At 36.1% G+C, this 21,383-nt stretch overlaps 1 protein-coding gene across 5 annotated transcripts in view; it reads right to left on the bottom strand.

Annotated features, from left to right (window-relative positions):
* Positions 1 to 249: 249 nt before the first annotated feature.
* Positions 250 to 21,383, bottom strand: part of RPS6KA6 (ribosomal protein S6 kinase A6) — a 191,772-nt gene continuing 170,638 nt past the window's right edge. For 4 of the 5 annotated variants that reach the window (XM_055563519.1, XM_055563522.1, XM_055563520.1 and 1 more), the window contains 3 exons: positions 10,446 to 10,490; positions 3,191 to 3,331; positions 250 to 1,896 (listed from right to left, as the gene is read on the bottom strand). In XM_055563519.1, the coding sequence (XP_055419494.1) occupies positions 1,771 to 1,896; positions 3,191 to 3,331; positions 10,446 to 10,490 (312 nt within the window). In that variant the 3' untranslated portion in view covers positions 250 to 1,770. The remainder of the gene's footprint in view (positions 1,897 to 3,190; positions 3,332 to 10,445; positions 10,491 to 21,383) is intronic. The other variant, XM_055563523.1, reaches the window with a different exon arrangement.

Below are 21,383 nucleotides of genomic sequence, written 5' to 3'. Positions count from 1 at the left end.
AGCCAATATAATGACACAAGTACTTCTAGTAATAAAGCAAAATGAGGAAAGAAAAAGCTGAACTGGGACAAAAAAATCCACAAGATATGATCCCAGTGTCTTTCTAAATAATATCTTCCATGTAATATTAAGACGTTCTTTAATGTCTTTCAACTATTGCAAAAGACATCTCAAAATATGGACACGTACTTTTATATATCACACAAACGAAACAGACCTTTGTGTGTGGAATATAGATCACTTACATTATAAAGAGAATTATATATAGTTTATTTTATTAAATACTGAAGTTACAAGTCTTCTAGCCTATATACATTTCAGAGCTCAGTAATCACCCCTCTCTGAACTAAGCAAAATAAAATACAGTAAAACAAGCACACATAAGTAGATCACTTATATTCACTAAAGAAAAGTGTAATATCCTCAAGTTTACATTCATGAGTTCTTTCTGTCAGTAGTTGTAGCAGCAGCAGTAGTAATAATGCTATTTAAAGTAGTAGTAATGGTATTTTCTTCAACAGCACAAAAAAGATTCTTTCAAATTCAATCATTTAGAGAAAACAATATATACTACACAGTGGTTCTGAATCATAAAATTTAATAATAGGACCAATTTGGCCAGACCTTGTTATTATAAATATTATTTTAAAATGTGTTCAAATTTTATGCATATCATTAATATTACTTCCTATTTAAAAAGACAGTTTATCTTCTTGAAGTATAACTATTATGTAGTATTATTTAAAGTTTACTGAAATGCATTATAACTATATCATGTGTGCTAAGCTCACAAGTTCATTACAGTAATATTTCAACTATATAACCATAGGATTAAAGATAAATATGCTACACTGTAATTCAAAGCACAGGGAAATCAAAAAAACAAGAGTGTAGTTCATTATAAAAGGACAGATGATAATTAGATCCAATTGGTTAACCTCAAAGTCAGTTTACATAACATCAAGGTAGTGCCAACACCATATACTTTACTTTCAAAGGCTTAACTATGACCTATTTAGTAGATTATAATACCAATATACGACCTTTGGCTAAAATTTCTTCACTTGTACTACAATTCCATTCGATGTAAATTTTACAGAAGCCTTTATTTCTAGATGAGGCCATTTACAGACAATATACAGGTCTGTTGGCACACATTATCTATGATTTAATACTTCTGTAAAAACTTTGGCATCAACCATATTAGGAATTCACATATGAGCACAAATGATGTTTGCTCTGGCCCCAAACTACTATGTTTACATTTTAGTAACTACAGAGAGTCAAATGAATGGAGTTTACACATAATGACAAGTTTCTACGATACATTTCTTTTTCGCTTTTCTTAAAAAAAAAAATAAAATAAGACATCTAACCTTTCAGGATCTAATGTTAAAAAATACTGACATTGCTTGGCATTATACTATTATACTTGCAACTTGACTGTTGGTAATGATTTCCCAAGCCATTATTTTACATAACCAGAAATCTGAAAGAAACTGTAGAAGTTAGTATGTAGAGAAGTTGGTAGGACTCTATAGACACCAATTATATACTTAAATAAATACTTGGACAACACTGAAAAGCAGCATAGTATGAAAATTGTGGACCTATATATGTTTTTTATCTTACTCCCCCTTAAAAAAAAGGAAGCTTAATCAGAATATTCAAGTAATGTAGTAGAAAACAATGCCTTTGATATATGATTAGACAAAAAGCTACACATTTTATCTTTTCTTCATCCAGTTTGGCTGAGGAACCCTAAAACTTTCAAAGGCCAGTTGATGTTCGCTTTTTCATGCTTCGTCGCTGAGCTAAGCTTGAAGCAGCAACAGGCTCTAGGACTGGTTGAAAAGTCTTGTGAGTCAGGGCAGAATATGTGGCGACCACTGCTCCCTAATAATAATGAGAAATATTACAAATTGAATAACAATCTCTGAAGGTAAGAAAACTTTCACATTGTATCATGAAAAATTTAACTACTTTCCCCCAGGAAAGTAACTGAGAATCCATAGTATTTATGTTGATGGCCCTTTGATTAACATCTGACTACTTATATATTTTTTATTTCAATAAATATGCTTCTTACAAGTTTTTAAAACTAAAATGTATTATTTTTTCAGTCTTTCAAAACTCATAAAATTTGTTTTTAAATATCTTTTAAAATGTATTTTTCATAGGAATTGTATATATTTAAGGCATAAAACATGTTATCTTGATATACACAGTAAAATGATTACTACAGTCAAGCTAATTAACATATGTCCTCTTCACATAGTTATCATTTTTGTGTGTGATAAGAGTACCTGAAAAACTACTCTTAGCAAATTTCCAGCATTCACTATAGTATTATTTATTACCTGTACTTAACATCAGACTTCACATTAGACCTCTAGGCTTACTCATTCTACATAACTGTAACTTTGTATACCTTGACCAATATCTCCCCATTTCGACCTTCTCCCTGTCTACTGGTAACCACTGTTCTACTCTCTGCTTTCATAATATTTGGTTTTTTTAGATTCTACATGTAAGACAAATGATGTAGTTTTTTTCTTTCTGTGTCTACATTATTTCACTTAGCATAATGTCTTTGGATTCATGTCTGTTGTGGCAAATGACAAAGATCTCCTTTTAAAAAGATGAACAATATTCCATTATATATACCATATTACATACATATAATTCCATTATATATAATATATTCCACACATACACACCCCCCCACAATTTATTCTCACATAAATTTGCACTCCCATGATCATTCTAACAATATTCAAAACAGCCAAGATATGAAAACACATCTTAATGTCCATCAACAGATAAATGGATAAACCACGTTTAACTTCAAAATCTAGGTTCAATGTCTGTAAGTATGGAAACTTGCACCAATGGCTATTAATTCAGGAACCAATAGGCATCTTTTTTTTTCCCATACGAAACTTGAATTTAGTCTGCACCAAGCCCCAGTGTCTCTTAAAGCAAACCAAATGTAATCAAGAAAATTTATGTATCATCAGTAAGGCTGTACATAAAAAGGGCTGTTATTTAAAAAAGCAAGCCAAAACAAAAGAATCTATAAATATACTTAAAAAAAATAAAGACACTATAAAGTAATTATATGTGTCATCATTGAATGGCATGCAATGTCATGGCATTTAGAAGATGCTTAAAAGTATGTTGGTTTTACCTTAACAACATGTGATGAACCATTTATACTTGGCTGATCATCTGGTAACTGATCTCTGTGGGTTATCCATGAGTGTTTTAATACTTGCTCTGTAGTGTACCGCTGCTGTGGGTCCATATGTAGCATATGGGAAAGCAAATCCTAAATTAAAATGAAAAAACATATATATATATATATATATACACACACACACACACACACACATACATATATACAAGAAGCTACATACTACATATCATTAAAGGTTTAAGTAAAATACATAATTTTCCATTTCCTCAAAACATGAAAGTATTGATAGTTTTGGAATCTGTTTAATTTGACCTGTCATTAGGGGGAAAAAATCCCATATACTGCATAGTTAACTGTTAAAAGAGAATGTTGAAACATACTTTTAAAAACAAAGCATATACTAATTTATAATTCTAAAATCAAGAAATATCAATTTAGTGGAAGTGGAATGTCGTCAGTAAGGGAGAAGGAAAAGCTAAAGCAGCAGGAGCTACACTGGACTTCGCTAGACAGTCAAGCAGATAAAGGAACTATTGATCTTTGCTGGCAATCTGGGCCCAAAAGTATAAAGTTATCTGTATACAGACACATATTCATAGAAGGGAGCGTCTCATGTTGATAATATACTCAGTAACTGATGGTTTCCTGTAAAAAATACTAAAGAAAGCAAAATATAAACACAAGGTTAGCAGCTGACTGTTAGCATAGCAGTGGTCAGAATATGATGTTTTTCATCAAAGTAAATGTGAATATGCTTATTTTCTCTATGCTGTAATATAAACTTCTGTAGTAAAATCTCATAGTAAAATAGAATTTTAACTCTATTAAAAGATATAACATTTAAAATTAAACAATCTCTATCAAGCATCTCTTATAGAAAGGAGAATTAAACTCTCCTTAACAAGCATCTTCTAAAATAGAAACAAAAGCATTTGTTAAACTACTATCAATAGCAGAAGCAGTGAGAAACTAAAGACTATGTAGTAATACCAGAATATGAAGGATAGTGTAACTGACTGAAATTATGTAGAGGAGTAGAACAACCAATCAAAAATCTATTGGAAAAAGAATGTATGAACAGAAATAAATTAAAAAATAATATTAAAAAGAATACAACAGTGAATTATATAAATAAAACAGACAAATGAAAATCATAAAAATGATTAAAGTTCTAAGGACTTCTGATTCTGGCCAAGATGTAAAACTAGGAACTGAATTCACCCCCCCCACCTCCACCTGAAACTCAGCTCCTCAAAAAAAAAAAAAAAACCCATAAAATATTAAGAAACAACAGTTTTAAAGAGATCAGATATTAGGCAATGAAGAAAAGTAATCCCTAAAAGATGGGAAACAAATCAAGTAAGCCCTATGATTGCTCTAGCTTAGAACCATGAAAAGAGTTTTCAGGATGTCAGGTAGGTAAGGAAAACTCAGGTAAAGCCTGGCAGATTCCCTGTGTTAAAGAGACAGAAGTAAGAATCAGGGGCAGAGAGAAAACCCTTGTAGGGGTCTCTTTCAGCTGTTTTCACTGAAAACCATATGTGGTTAAAAACAACAACAACAAAAGAAAACAGAAGTCATGGGAAGAAGCATATGCAAGGATTAGAGGGAAATGGGAGTCCATGCAGGGTGAGGGTACCTATTCCCACCAGGCAGACAGGAAAACCTCCAATTCATGAAGTATTAGAGAAACTGAAAGAAACCTGCTTGAATAGTAGTGACTATTCCTAGATTAAACACTGCTCTGCTGCTGCTGAGTCACTTCAGTCGTGTCCGACTCTGTGCAACCCCATAGACGGCAGCCAACCAGGCTCCCCCGTCCCTGGGATTCTCCAGGCAAGAACACTGGAGTGGGTTGCCATTTCCTTCTCCAATGCCTGAAAGTGAAAAGAGAAAGTGAAGTCGCTCAGTCGTGTCCAACGCTCAGCAACCCCATGGACTGCAGCCTACCAGGCTCCTCCGTCCATGGGATTTTCCAAGCAAGAGTACTGGAGTGGGGTGCCATTGCCTTCTCTAGTCCTGCCTAAAATATCTTAAAAGGAAAACCCAGAAGTAACACATTATTTCCCCTAATTTAACTGCAGTCCAGAAAACAGTTAAAGATTAGTAATTCAAAAGCATTTAGCACTCACCAAGTTAAAGTTCACTATGTTGTGCTTCTTATCCAAAATTATAAGGCATATAAGAGAAGGAAAATAGAATGTGTAATGAAAAGAAAAAAAAATCAGTCAAAATTGACCCACAGCTGACATATATGTTCAAAAGTTAAGTAGAGAGACACAGAAGATATAAAAACATATTAAACAAATGAAAACTAAAATGTGAGACAAAAAAAAAAAAGGACCAAATAAGATTGATGGCAAATTTAATATGGCAGGTAAAAAGATTGGTAAAGACACAGCAATAGACACTATAAAAAAAGTATAAAACAAAAAAGCAAAAGAGCAGAGCATCAGTGAAAAATTTTCACTGAAAAAGTACACAAATGCAATTGGAGTCTCAGAAAGTAAGAGGGAAGAAAAGAATGTTTGAAGAAATAATGCTACTAAAATTACCAAATTTTATGGAAACTATGAACCCACAGATCTAAGAAGCTAAATGAACCCCAAGTACAAGAAATAAGGAAAATTACATCAAGGAACATCAAACCAAATTGCTCAAGACCCAAGACAGAGAAAACTTTAAAAACTGAGAAAAGAAGGCTTGTTACATATAATGAAACAAAGATAAAAATAAAAGCCCAATAGGCTGCCATATGCATCAAGCTGCCCTGAGATATGACCCTGCCCACCAGTGGTGGGGTGCCAGTCCTAGGTTTCCCCAGGTCCTGTAGACAGCCACTCTGGCCCCTGGTCCCACCCACTAGCAAGCCAGCACCAGCTCCAGGACCATTGGGGCTGAACAGCCAGTCATGCCAAGACAACAGTGAGCCATCAACAACCACATGACACGGCCTGGCAGCCAACTGGGCTGGAAGCCAGCCTGGCTACCAGTATGCCCAGAGTAGGTGGTTTTATAATAAGAGAAGGACCCACAAAGCACACATATGGGTCATGTGTAGGATATATAGCTCTGGTGAATGGAGTGGAGTATGCTGATTGGCACCATAGGCTATCTGCTATGTAATTCCACTTTGTGAAGATGAGCAAACATAACTGACCTACTTAACAAATATAAATAGATACAGAGAACTGGGAAAAATGAGGAGACAAAGGAATATGCTCCAAACCAAAGAACAAGATAAAACTCAGAAGAACTAAACAGAGTAGAGTAGAGGAGAGAAATCTATCCAACAAAGCTTTCAAGGTAGTGATCATAAAAATGCTCAATGAACATGGGAGAGAATAATGGATGAACAGGGCAAGAAGTCTAACAAAGAGTTACAAAATATAAAGAAGAACCAAATGGAACTGAAGAATACAATAACTGGAAAACATAAAACTAGAAGGAACCAAGAGTACATCACATGATACAGAGAAACAGATAAGTGAACTGAAAGACAGAATAATAGAATAATAATAGTTCACCTAAGCTGAACAGAAAAAAAGGAATTTAAGAAATGAGGATAACTTTGGGGAACAATACCAAGAGTAATAATATATGCATCATATGGGTCCCAGAATGAGAAGAGAGAAAGGCATAGATAATTTACTTGAAAAAATAATAGCTGAGAATGTCCCCTCCCTGAAAATGGAAATGGACACCCAGGACCAGGAAGCAACAGAGTCCAAAACAAGCTGAACCAGGAGAGACTTTCACCAAGCCTCACAATACCCAAAATGGCAAAATTATAGATGGAGAATCTTAAAAGTGGCAAGAGAAAAGCAACTAGATATATACAAGCGAATTCGTGTAAGACTTTCAGTTGACTTTTCAGCAGACCCTGCAAGCCAGGAGTGCCACAATATATTTAAAGTGATGAAAGGACCAAACATACAACCAAGACTACTATACCTAGCAAGGCTATCTTCAGATCTGAACTGGAGAGAATGTTTTACATAGAAGCAAGCACTAAAAGACTTCAGTACCACTAGACCAACAGCTCTCCAAGAAATGCTAAAGGGATTTCTCTAAGTAGAAAAGATAAGACCCAAACTAGAAATATAATAATCACAGAAGGTAAAATCTCACCAGTAAAGGAAAACGTAAAGATCAATCACTTATAAAACTACAAGGAAGGTTAAAAGATAAAAGTGGTAAAATACACACATAAACTAATTAAGAAATAAAAAACACATGCAAAATATGATGTTTAAAAACATTAAATGTAAGAGGAGTAAAAGTGCAGGGTTTTTAGATGAGTTCAAACTTAAGAGATCATCAACTGAAAACAATCATATATATTGTAAAATATAAATATCAAGGTAAGAAAGCAAAAACGTGTAATAAATGACACAAACACATACACAATGAGAGACAGAGATAGAAATAGAAAGGAATCCAAATATAACACTAATTATAGTCATCAAATCACAAGGGAAGAGAGCAAAAGATGAAGATAAAAGGACAAAAACAACCAGAAAAAAATTGACAAGAGAACAGTGAGTACATACCTACTGATAATTATTTAAAATGTAAGTGTTGCAATCAAAAGACATAGCAAGGGGCTGAACAACTAAAAAACAAGATCCATCTCTAAAAGACTCACTTCAGATGTAAACACTGACAAAAACTTAATGTGAAGGGATTAAAAAAAAGTATTTTATTCAACTGGGAACAAAAGAAAGCTGGAAATTCCAGAAAGATGGCAGAGGAGCAGGTGGATGTGGAGTACATCTCTCTCCAAAGATGCATCAGGAACACACCTTCAGATGCAGAAGATCTCACAGAACACCAGGTGAGAGCAGGCAGGAGTCCCTCACCACTAGAAAGGAATACACAGGTCCACACAAATCTCGGCAGGATGAAGGAAGGAAGGGAAAAAGAGGAGAGTGAGCAGGACTGGACCCGTATCCAGGGGGTGAAGGAATTGAAGCAGGGGTCAGATCCCCACATCAGGGCAACTGTTTGGGACAGAGGAAAAGCATTTGAGGCTGTGGGAGAGTGCAACAGCTGATCTATGACAGTCTGAATGGAGTGAGAACCACACAGATAATCCTTGTTGCAACACTAGATTCCCTGGACAGGGACCCAACTCCCCTGGAACGCATGGTAGCGGGGAACTGGGGCGTATGGACTGGAAACCAATCCCAGGGCAAAGACTGCTGTTGACTGTGGTGAGAAGGCCTGAGGGGAAGTAAAGGAGGGGATCATAGTGGGGAATGCCTTTGGAGGAAAGCTGGGCAGCCATGGAGGCAAAGTGATACTGCTGAGTAATGTGCAGACAGTGGAGCCATCAATGTAGCCTCTCTCCCCTCATATGCCAGTGCTGGCAGCTGACCAACAAAGACCCCAGAGAGGGTGGCCCTTTAAGTACTTGAAAAACTGAGCAATAAAGATCCCAACCCAGGAGATCCTTGAGAGTCTGCTGCACCAAGCAACAGAGAAGGACCAACCAGAGAGGCCCTTGGAATGTCAGCTGCCAGAGGCTAGAAAAAGACTCTAATATTGCCACAGCTGCAGAACCTCAGGATGCCAGTGTTCCTGTATACTTGGTGCTAACAGGGTCCCTGTGATCCAAGTGCAGCACCACCTCCACATCTGGTCCTCACTAGGCAAGTAAGTCCTCCAGGGCAGCCTCAGGAACAAGCTCCTGTGGATGACTCACATGCAGAGGTGGGGATAAAACCACATTGAACCCCGGGGGCAGTGTGGCTAAGGAAGAGGATCAAAAACCTTCCCACCAGCTGTACAAACTACAGATGAAATTCACACAATCAACTAGGACAATGTGAGTTCCCACAGAAGAAAACCACTAGCTCTGGCAGCTGTGGACACTGGAGGCAATAACATACAGTGGTAGGTCCAGATTAGAGTTTGAGCTGCCCCCACAGCAGGCCCAGAGAGCAGCTCATTATCAGAGGATACTCTAGGGATGAGGAGGTGAACTTTGACTCACAGTGAGGGAAAGGACAGTCAGCTGTGAAAAATATTTATTCTTCTTATATTTTGATTTGTTCTATAGTTGGTTCTGGATTTTTTCTTTTTTCTTCTCTTTTGCTGTGGCTGTTGATTTTATTTTTACTATTAATTCTACTCAAGCTTTTGAAAACTTTTTTTAATCACACATTTTATTTCCTTTATATACTTTTACTGCTATGTGGCTTTTTGCACTTCTGTGGACTTTTTTATTCTTTTAAAATTTTTTGTTCTTGTTGTTTTTGTTTGCTTTTCTTATTGTTCTTGATGTAGTTATTCTTTGATATATATATAAATCTTTTTATACAAGTCTATTTAACACAGCTTTTCTACTGTTTTCTTTTCTTCCTTTTAATTCTTTATTTCACCACATTTGTTAGTTTGTTTTGTTTGCTTTATTCCCTAGTTGGCACTCTGCTTTGGTTTTGTTTTCTGGTTTGCATTTTAGCTTTATTTTTAATTGATCAATAACATTTTTGGTTTCCTTTGCTTGGCAGGTCACTCTCTTGTACTTTTTCTTTGGACTGTTTTGGTTTGGTGTGTGTGTGTACATGTGTGTGTGTTCCTTTGTTTTTGTTTTTATTTGTCTGATTTTGTATTTACCATTTGTCTGAGGTTTGTCTTCTGTTTCTTGTTTTTGTGTGTTTGTTTTAATCCCCTTTAATGCCATAACAAACAGATTATGAAATTTTGCTTCCCTAGCCAGAGATCAAGCCTGAGCCTTTGGAAAGGGAGTGCTGTCCACTACACTAGACTGCCAGAGAACTCCTGATGCCAGGGAGTATTAATAAGTGAGAACTCCTATGAAGGCCTCCACCTGATAAGACTCGGCATCACCCAAATGCTGGAAGTATGCAGAGCAGGATGCCTCATGCAAACAAGGAAGACAAAAACACAAACTCAATCATCAGCAGACAGGCTTCCCACAAAAACCCCAAAACATAGCCCCTCACACAGCCTTGCTCATGAGAGGGAAAAAAAAAAAAAAGTGCATCTCCGCCCACCAGAATGCAGGCACAAGTCCCTCCCAACACAAAACCTACCCAAACTACTGGACCAATGTCACCCACTGAAAGCAGAGACCCAAAATAAGAAGGAATATGACCCTAAAACTTGGGAAAAGGAGAACTCAGAAGAAGTTGGAAATAAAAATGAAAAGACAGAGAAAACTGAAGGAATAAGGGAAAAACTCACAAGACCAAATAAACAGAGGAAACAGGCAAACTACCTGAAAAACAATCCAGAGTGATGATAGTAAAGATGTTCCAGAACCCTGAAAACAGAATGGAGAAAATGCAAAAAACAATTAACATACTTTAACAAGGACCTAGAAGAAATAAAGAATAAACAGAGAGGGACAATAAAATTACTGAAATCAAAACTACTCTAGAAGGATCAATAGCAGAATAACTGAGACAGAAGAATGGATAAGTGAGCTGGAAGACAGAATTGTGGAAGTAACTCTGCTGAACAGAAGAATAAAGGTAAAAGAATGAAAGAATCAAAAGAATTGAGGATAGTTTCAGAGACCTATGTGACAATATTAAATGGACCAACATTCAAATTATAGAGGTCTCAGAAGAAGAAGAGAAAAAGAAAGGGTCAGAAAAAATTTCTGGAGATTATAGTCAAAAACTTCCCCTAACATAAGAAAGGAAGAAATGGTCAATCAAACCCAAGAAACACAGAGTCCCATACAGGATAAATACAAGGAAAAATATGTTGAGACACATACTAATCAAACTAACAAAGAAATAATATTAAAGGCAGGAAGGGGAAAGCAACAAGCAACATGCAAGGGAAACCCCATACGATTAACAGCTGATCTTTCAGCAGAAACTCTGGAGGCCAGAAGGAAATGGCAGGATATACTTAAAGTGAAAGTCACTCAGTCCTGTCCAAGTCTTTGTGACCCCATGGACTATACAGTTCATGGTATTCTCCAGGCCAGAATACAGGAGTGGATAGCCTTTCCCTTCTCTAGGGGATCTTCCCAACCCATGGATCTAAACCAGGTCTCCTGCATTGTAGGCAGATTCTTTATAAGCTGAGCCACGAGGGAAGCGCCTCATGGGGCTTAAAGTACTGAAACGGAAGAATCAACAAGCAAGATTATCCAGCAAAGATCTAATTAAAAATTCATGGAAACACCAACAGTTTTACAGACAAGTAAGGGTTAAGAGATATTAGCACCACCAATCAGCTTTACAACAAATGTGAAAGGGACTTCTATAGACAGGAAACACAAGAGAAGGAAAAGATATGCAAAAACAAACCAAAATCAATTAAGAAACAGCCAAGAGAAACATACATATCAGTAATTACTTTAAACGTAAATGGATTAAATACTCAAACCAAAGGACACAGACTGGCTGAATGGATATAAAAAAGACCCATATATATGCTGTCTACAAGAGACCCATTTCAGACCTAGAGACACATACAGACTGAAAGTGAGAGGATGGAAACAGACAGTCCATGAAAATGGAAATGAAAAGAAAATTGAAGTGGAAATTCTTATATCAGACACAACAGACTTCAAAATAAAGAATATAAGAGATAAGGAAGGACACTTCATAATGATCAAGATATCAATCCAAGAAGATGTAACAAGTGCAAATATTTATGCACCCAACACAGGAGCATACACTCATCAACACATAAGGAAAACACTAATAGACATAAAAGGGGAGATTGACAGTACCACAATAATAGCCTAGTATTATAGTGGGACTTGAACAACCCACTTAAACCATTTGACAGATCACCAAAACAGAAAAGTAACAAAGGAACACAAGCTTTAAATGACACATTAGACCAGATAGACTTACTGATTTCTTTAGGATATTACATTCAAACGAAAAGAATATACTCTTTTTTCAAGTATACCTGGAACATTCTCCAGGATAGATCACATTTTGCATCACAAGTCAAGCATCAGCAGATTTAAGAAAATTGAAATTATATGAAGCATCTTTTCAGAACACAATGCTATGACACAAAATATTACAGGAAAAAAAACACTGAAAAAAAAGGACGTAAGAGGTTAAGCAATACTTTTTTTTTTTTTTTTTTAATTTATAACAGTGAACAGGCTACTGAAGAAATTTAAAAGGGAAATCACAAACTTCCTAGAAACAAATTACAATGAAAACATGATGATTCAAAATCTATCAGTTCAGTTCAGTTTAGCCGCTCCATCATGTCTGACTCTTTGTGATCCCAAGGAGTGCAGCACCCAGGCCTCCCTGTCCATCACTGACTCATGGAGTTTACTCAAACTCATGTCCATTGAGTTGGTGATGCCATCCAACCATCTCATCCTCTGTCGTCCCCTTCTCCTCTTGCCTTCAATCTTTCCCAGCATCAGGGTCTTTTCAAATGAGTCAGTTCTTCACATCAGGTGGCCAAAGTATTGGAGTTTCAGCTTCAGCATCAGTCCTTCCAATGAATATTCATGACTGATTTCCTTTAGGATGGACTGGTTGGATCTCCTTGCAGTCCAAGGGACTCTGAAGAGTCTTCTCCAACACCACAGTTTAAAAGCATCAATTCTTCAGTGCCCAGCTTTCTTTATAATCCAACTCTCACATCCATACACGACTACTGGAAAAACCATAGCTTTGACTACACAGACCAAACCATAGCTTTGACTACACAGACCTTTGTTGGCAAAGTAATGTCTCTGCTATGTTCTTTAGGTTGGTTATAAATTTTTTTCCAAGGAGCAAGTGTCTTTTACTTTCATGGCTGTAGTCACCATCTGCAGTGATTTTGGCCACCCAAAAATAAAGTCTGTCACTGTTTCCATTGTTTCCCCATCTATTTGCCATGAAGTGATGGGATGAAACGCCATCATCTTAGTTTTCTGAATGTTGGCTTAAAAAAGATAACTTTTTCACTCTCTTCTTTCACTTTCATCAAGAGACTCTTTAGTTCTTCGCTTTCTGCCATAAGGGTGGTGTTATCTGCATATCTGAGGTTACTGATATTTCTCCTGGCAGTCTTGATTCCAGGGTGTGCTTCATGCAGCCCGGTGTTTTTCATGATGTACTCTGCATGTAAGTTAAAAAAGCACAGCCTTGACATACGCTATTCCCGATATGGAACCAGTTTGTTGTTTCATGTCCAGTTCTAACTGTTGCTTCCTGACCTGCATACAGATTTCTCAAGATGCAAGTCAGGTGGTCTGGTATTCCCATCTCTTTCAGAATTTTCCAGTTTGTGGTGATCCACACAGCCAAAGGCTTTGGGATAGTCAATAAAGCAAAAGTAAATGTTTTTCTGGAACTCTATTGCTTTTTCGATGATCCAGATGTTGGCAATTTGATCTCCAGTTCCTCTGCCTTTTCTAAATCCAGCTTGAATATCTGGAAGTTCATGGTTCATGTACTGTTGAAGCCTGGCTTGGAGAATTTTGAGCATTACTTTGCTAGTGTGTGAGATGAGTGCAATTGTGCAGTAGTTTGAGCAATCTTTGGCATTTCCCTTCTTTGGGACTGGAATGAAAACGGACATTTTCCAGTCTTGTGGCCACTGCTGAGTTTTCCAGATTTGCTGGCATATTGAGTTTAGCACTTTAACAGCATCATCTTTTAGGATTTGAAATAGCTAAACAGCAATTCCATCACCTCTACAAGCTTTGTTTGTAGTGATGCTTCATAAGGCCCACTTGACTTCGTTTTCCAGGATCTGGCTCTAGGTGAGTGATCATACCATCGTGATTATCTAGGTCATGATCATCTTTTTTGTATAGTTCTTCTGTGTATTCTTGCCACCTCTTCTTAATATCTTCTGCTTCTGTTAGGCCGATACCATTTCTGCCCTTTATTGTGCCTATCTTTTCATGAAATGTTTCCTTGGTATCTCTGATTTTCTTGAAGAGATCTCTAGTCTTTCCCATTCTATTGTTTTCCTCTATTTCTTTACACTGATCACTGAGGAAACCTTTCTTATCTCTCCTTGCTATTCTTCGGAACTCTGCATTCAAATGGGTATATCTTTCCTTTTTCTCCTTTGCTTCTCTTATTTTTACAGCTATTTGTAAGGCCTCCTCAGACAACTATTTTGCCTTTTTGCATTTCTTTTTCTTGGGGATGGTCTTGATATCTGCCTCCTTTTACAATGTCATGGACCTCCATCCATAGTTCTTCAGGCACTCTATCAGATCTAATCCCTTGAATCTATATTTCACTTCCAGTGTGTAACTGTAATGGATTTGATTTAGGTCATACTGGAATGGTTTAGTGGTTTTCCTTACTTTCTTCAATTTAAGTCTGAATTTGGCAGTAAGGACCCAGGAATAAAAATCAAAAGCAACTGCTTCTTAGAATAAAATGACAAACCATTAGCTAGACTCATCAAGTAAAAGGGGAGAACAATCAAGTCAACAAAATTAGAGACAAAAAAGAGGTTAATGAGACAACGCAGTCATATAAATGATCATAAGAAATTATTACAAGCAAATATATGCTAATAACATGCACAACCTGGAAGAAATGAAAAGATTCTTAGAAAAGTTCAACTTTCCAAGACTGAACTGGGAAGAAATAGAAACTATGAATAAGCCAATCACAAGCACTCAAAGTGAAAATGTGATAAATAAATCTTCCCCAAAACAAAAGCCCAGGGCCAGATTGCTTCACAGGTCATTTCTATCAAGCATTAAAGAAGAGCTATCACCTACTGTTCTGAAACACTTTCGAAAAATTCCAGAGGAAGGCACACTTCCAAACTCATTCTACAAGGCCACCATCACCCTGATACCAAAATCAAACAGAGAAATCACATAAAAATAAAATTACAGGCCAATATCACTGATTAACATAGATGCAAAAGAGCTCAACAAAATTCTAGCAAACAGAATTCAACAACACATTATAAAGATCTTACACTACGATTAAGTCAGCTTTATCCCAGGGATTCAAGGATTCTTCAAATACAAATCAATCAATGTGATACATCATATTAACAAACTGAAAGATAAAAGCCATAGTAGTATCCAAATAGACACAGAAAAAGTTTTCAAGAAATTTCAGCACTCATTTATGATTAAAAACCTCTTCAAAAATTGGCATAGAAGGAACCTACCTCAACATAATAAAGGCTGTATATGATAAACCCACAGCAAACATTATTCCCAATGGTGAAAAACTGAAACCATTTCCTCTAATATCAGGAAAAAGAAAAGGGTGCCACTCTCCACTATTAATAACAAAGTTTTAAAAGTCCTCACTAAGGCAATCAGAGAAGAATAAGAAATAAAAGGAATCCAGATTGGAAAAGAAGATGTAGAACTCTCCCTGTTTGCAGATGATATGATACTATACATAGAAAACCCTAAAGATACTACCAGAAAATTACTAGAACTAATCAGTGAATTTAGTAAAGCCACAGGATACAAAAGCAATACATAGAAATCACTTGTATACCTATACACAAGAAGTCAGAAAGAGAAATTAAGGAATCAATTCCATTTACCACTGCAACAAAAACAATAAAATACCTAGTAATAAACCTACCTAATGAGGCAAAAGAGCTCTACACAGCTTATTACAAGACATTGATGAAAGAAATCAAAGATGACATAAACGGAGAGATATTTCATGTTCCTGGGTTGGAAGAATAAATGTTGTGGAAATGACAATATTACCCCATGCAATCTACAGATTCAATGCAATCCCTATCAAACTACCAACAGCACTTTTCACAGAACTAGATGAAAATATTTCACAATTTGTATGGAAACACAAAGACCCCGAATAGCCAAAGGAATCTTAAGAAAGAAGAATGGAGCTGGAGGAATCAACTTTTCTTATTTCAGACTATACTACAAAGTTACAGTCATCAAGACAGTATGGTACTGGCACAAAAACAGAAATATAGACCAGTGGAACAAGACAGAACGCCAGGACATAAACCCATGCACCTACAGACAACGTATCTTTGACAAGGGAGGCAAGAATATACAATGGATAAGGTAAGATCTCTTCAATACATGTTGCCGGGTAAACTGGACAGCCATGTGATAGGAATGATATCAAAATATCAAAAGAATGATATCAGAATCCTTCCTAAGAAGATACACAAAGACAAACTGAAAATGGATTAAAGACCTAAATGTAAGACCAGCCTATTAGAAACCCTTAAAGGAGGACATTCTTTAAGGTAGAATAGGCTGTGACATAAATCATAGCAAGATCTTCTATGATCTACCTCCTAGAGTAATGAAAATGACAACAAAAATAAACAAGTGGAACTGAGTTAACCTTAAAAGCTTCAGCACAGCAAAAGAAACTAAACAAAGTGAAAAAAAAAAAAAAAAAACCTCAAAATGGGAGAAAATAATTGCAAATGAAACAACTGACAGAGGATTAGTTTTCAAAATATACAAGCAGCTCATGCAGTTCAATACCAGTAAAACAAGAAACCCAATCAAAAAGTGGGCAGAATACGTATACAGACATTTTTCCAAAGAAGACATAAAGACGGCTAATAAAGACATGAAATGATCCTTAACAACTCTCATTATTAGAGAAATGCAAATTAAAACTACAATGAGGTATCACCTCAAACCAGTCAAAATGGCCATCATCAAAAAATCTACAAACAATAAATGCTGGAAAGAGTATGGAGAAAAGAGAACCCTCTTGCATTGTTGGTGGAAGTGTAAACTGATACAGCTGCTAGAAAGGACAGTATGGAGATTCCTTAAAAAACTAGGAAAAAAACCACCACCTGACCCAACAATCTTACTACTAGGCATATACCCTGAGAAAACCATAATTGAAAAAGGCACATGTACCCCACTGTTCATTGCAGCACTATTTACAATAGCTAGGACATGGAAGCAACCCAGATGCCCATCAACAGATGAATGGTAAAGAAGCTGTATCATATATATATACAAAGAAATACTACTCAGCCATAAAAAGGAATGCATTTGAGTCAGTTTTAATGAGGCAGACGAACCTAGAGCCTCTTATACAAAGTTAAGTAAGTCAGAAAGAGTAAAATTTTGTATACTAATGCATATATATGGAATTTAGAAAGATGGTACTGATGAACATATTGCAAAGCAGCAATGGAGATGCAGACATATAGAACAGACTTGTTGACACAGAGCAGGGAAGGAGAGGGTGGGACAAATGGAGAGAGTAGCAGGGAAACATATACATTATGATACGTAAAATAAATAGCCAATGGGAATTTGCTGTATGACTCAGGGAGCTCAAATTGGCATGCTGTGATAACCTAGAGGGGTGGAATGGAGGTTCAAGAGAGAGAGGACATATGTATATCTATGGCTGATTCATGTCGATTTATGGCAGAAACCAACACAATATTGTAAAACAATTATTTAAATTAAAAATAATTAAAATGTCAAAATTAAAAAAAAAGACCTAAGTTCTAATAAGTGCAAAAACTGTACTATTGATGAATCTTTTGAAAACAAAATTAGAAATGTAAAATAACTAGTGCCATTAGCCTCTGAAGGCCTTGAAAATGTAAAAAGTCTTTAAGAACAGGCTAGACTCCATGGGGTCACAAAGAGTTGGACACAACTTAAACGACTCAGCATACACACACAAGAAAACAACTATAAAAAAAAAACCCATGTGGAGTCTAAACAACATGCACTAAACAACCAAGAGATCATTGAGGGAATAAAAACATAACTAGAGACAAAGGAAAACAAAAACACAATCAACAATTCATAATCTACGGGCTATAAGGACAGCAGTTAGTAGAGGGAAGTGTATAGTGATCCACATGTAGAAAAGCAAGCAATAAAAATGGAAAACAATCTACCCATACATTTAGAAGGATTAGAAAAGGAAGAAAAGAACAAATTCTTAGAAAGGTACAACCTTCTGAGACTGAACCAGGAAGAAAAGGAAGAAATAGAAAATATGAAGAGATCAATTACATGTGTAGAATCTGTTATTTAAAAACTCCCAACAAAATAGCAGTGATATTTTTCAAAGAACTAGAACAAATGATGGCAGCAGGGGTGTAGCTCAGTGGTAGAGCACATGCTTAGCATACACAAGGCCCCAGGTTCAATTCCCAGCATCTCCATTTAGGAGTTCTCCCTTATTGGGGGCCACTGGAAGAGACATTTAAAAACTCCCAACAAAATGTCCATGGTATTTTTCAAAGAACTAGAACAAATGATACTACTAAAATTAATATGGAATCATAAAAGATCCAGAATTGCCAAAGCAATCCTGAGGAAAAAGAACAAAGCAGGAGGCATAATCAACCTTTTCAGACTTCAGACAATACTACAAAGCTATAGTAGTCAAAATATCATGGTACTGGCACAAAAACAGACATACAGATCAGTAGGACAGAACAGAAAGCACAGAAACCAATCCATATACCTATGGAAAATTAATCTTTGACAGAAGAGTTAAGAATATACAGTGGGGCAAAGACAGTCTCCACAGCAAGTGATGTTGGGAAAGCTGGACAGTCACACATAAATCAATGAAGTCAGAACACACCCTCACACCATACACATATATAAACTCAAAATGGCTTAAAGAATAAATATAAGACAAAACACCATAAAGCTCCTTGATGAGAACATAGGCAAAACATTCTAGGACATAAATTGTACCAGTGTTTTCATAGGTCAGTCTCCCAAGGCAACAGAAATAAAAGCAAAATTACATGCATATGACCTAAACAAACTTATAACCTTTTACATAGCAAAGGAAACCCTAAAAAAAATAAAAATAAATAAAAGACAACCTATGGACTGGAAGAAAATATTTGCATATGATGTGGCCCAAAAGGCTTTAATTTCTAAAATATACAAACAGCTCCTACAATTTAGTAACAAAACAAATAACTCAAATGGAAAATGGGAAGAACACCTAAATACAGTGGTTCACAACATTTTTGGCACCAGGGATTGATTTCATGGAAGACACTTTTTCTACAGACCAGGGGTGGTAAGGATGGTTTGGGGATGATTCAAGTGCATTACATTTTTTTGTGCTTTATTTCTAATCTAATGCTGCAGATGATCTGACAGGAGGTACCAGTCTGAGGTCTGGAGGTTGGGCACTCCTGCTTAAATAGAAATTTCTCCAAAGAAGATATGAAGATGGCCAAAAGGCACATAAAAAGATGCTCATCATCACTAATTATTAGATAAATGCAAATCAAAACTATAATGAGGTGTCACCTCAAACCAGTCGGAATTTAAAAGTCTAAAAATAATAAATCCTAGAGAGGGTGTGGAAAAAAGAGAACCATTATGCTGCTAATGAGAATATAAATTGGTGTAGCCATGATGGAAAACAGTACAAAGGTACTCAAAAAACTAAAAATAGGGGTGCCATATGATTCAGCAATCCTGGGCAAATACCCAAACAAAAGTATAACTCAAAAAGATACATTCACTTCTATGTTCATAATAACACTATTTAAAATTATCCAAGACAGGGAAGCAACCTAAGTGTCCATCAATAGATGAATGGGTAAAGAAATAGTGGTATATATACACAACAAAATATTACTCAGCCATAAAAAGAATGAAATATGCCAACTGCAGCAACATGGATGGTCCTAGAGATTATCATGCTGAGTGAACTAAAGAGAAAGACAAATATCACATGATATCACTTATATGTGGAATCTAAAATAACAAAAGAAATTAACATACCCACGAAAAAGATATGACTCACAAATATAGAGACTTCTGGTTTCCAAAGTAGGTGGGGCAGGGGAGGGAAGGATTGGGAGTTTGGGATTAACAAATGCAAACTACTGTAAACAGAATGGAAAAACAAGGTTCTATACAGCACAGGGAACTTCCTAGGAACTTCGCTGGTGGTCCAGTGGTTGAGAATCTGCTTGCCAATGCATGGGACATGGGTTCGATCTTTGCTCTGGGACGATTCCACATGCCACAGAGCAACTTAATCAACGTGCCACAACTACTGAGCTTACACATTCTAAAGCCTGTGCTCTGCAGCAAGAAAAGCCACTGCAAAGAGAAGCCCATGCACCACAACTAGAGAGTAGCCCCTACTAACTGCAACTAGAGAAAGCCTGCATGCAACAATGAAGACCCAGCAGAGCCATAAATAAATATTTTTAAAAATCCTAAAGAGGCTACCAGAAAATAGCTAGACCTCATCAATGAATTTGGTAAAGCTGTATAATATAAAATTAATATAAAGAAATCTCTTGCATTCCTATATATTAACAACAGACTATCAGAAAGAGAAATCAAGGAAATAATCTCATTGGCCACCACATGAAAAATAATAAAATATCTAGGAGTAAACCTACCTAAGGAGGCAAAAACCTGTACTCCAATAATTATAAGAAATCATTGAAAGAAATGGAAGATGACACAAACGGATGGAAGGATATACAACGTTCTTAGAATGAATCAATACTTTGAAAACGACTATACTACCCAAGGCAATCTGTAGAGTCAATGCAATCCATATCAAATTACCAATGGCATTTTTCACAGAACTAGAACAAAAAATTTTTAAATTTGTATGAAAACACAAAACACCCCAAACAACTCAAACCATCTTAACGGATCTGAAGCAATAACATGTCCTGACCTCAGGCTATACTACAACGCTATAATCTTCAAAAAACTATGGTATGGGCACAAAAATGGACATATATTGGGTTTGCCAAAAAGTTCCTTGGGATTTTTCCGTAAGATGATTCTAGTTGCACTTAGTTGTTTTTAACTTCACTTGAAACAATTTTATTAGATTGTATTGCACAAGCTTTCATATTACCAAGCATTAAAAAATTTGGTGAATTTTTCTATAGCCATTTTAATATTGAAGAGAAGAGAAAGAAAAAAAAATATTTTTGGCATATTAGGCTTTACACTTTAAAGAATGGTAAAAATGCAACAGAAACTCAAAAAAAAGATTAGTGCAGTATATAGAGAGGGTAATGTGATTGAACACATCCAAAGTGGCATGTGAAGTTTTGTGCTGGAGGTTTCTTGCTGGATGATGCCCCACAGTCAGGTAGACCAGTTTAAGTTGATATCAAACAAACTGAGACATTAATTGACAACGAGCAACATTATACCACATGTGAGAGAGCCAACACACTCAAAATATCCAATAAGTGTTGAAAATCACTTGTACAAGCTTGGTTATATTAATTG

The sequence above is a fragment of the Bubalus kerabau genome, chromosome X (assembly GCF_029407905.1).
Source record: "Bubalus kerabau isolate K-KA32 ecotype Philippines breed swamp buffalo chromosome X, PCC_UOA_SB_1v2, whole genome shotgun sequence".
Lineage (NCBI taxonomy): Eukaryota > Metazoa > Chordata > Mammalia > Artiodactyla > Bovidae > Bubalus > Bubalus kerabau.
The sequence above is the reverse complement of the archived record's forward strand: the minus strand, read 5'-3'. Positions and strand labels throughout refer to the sequence as shown.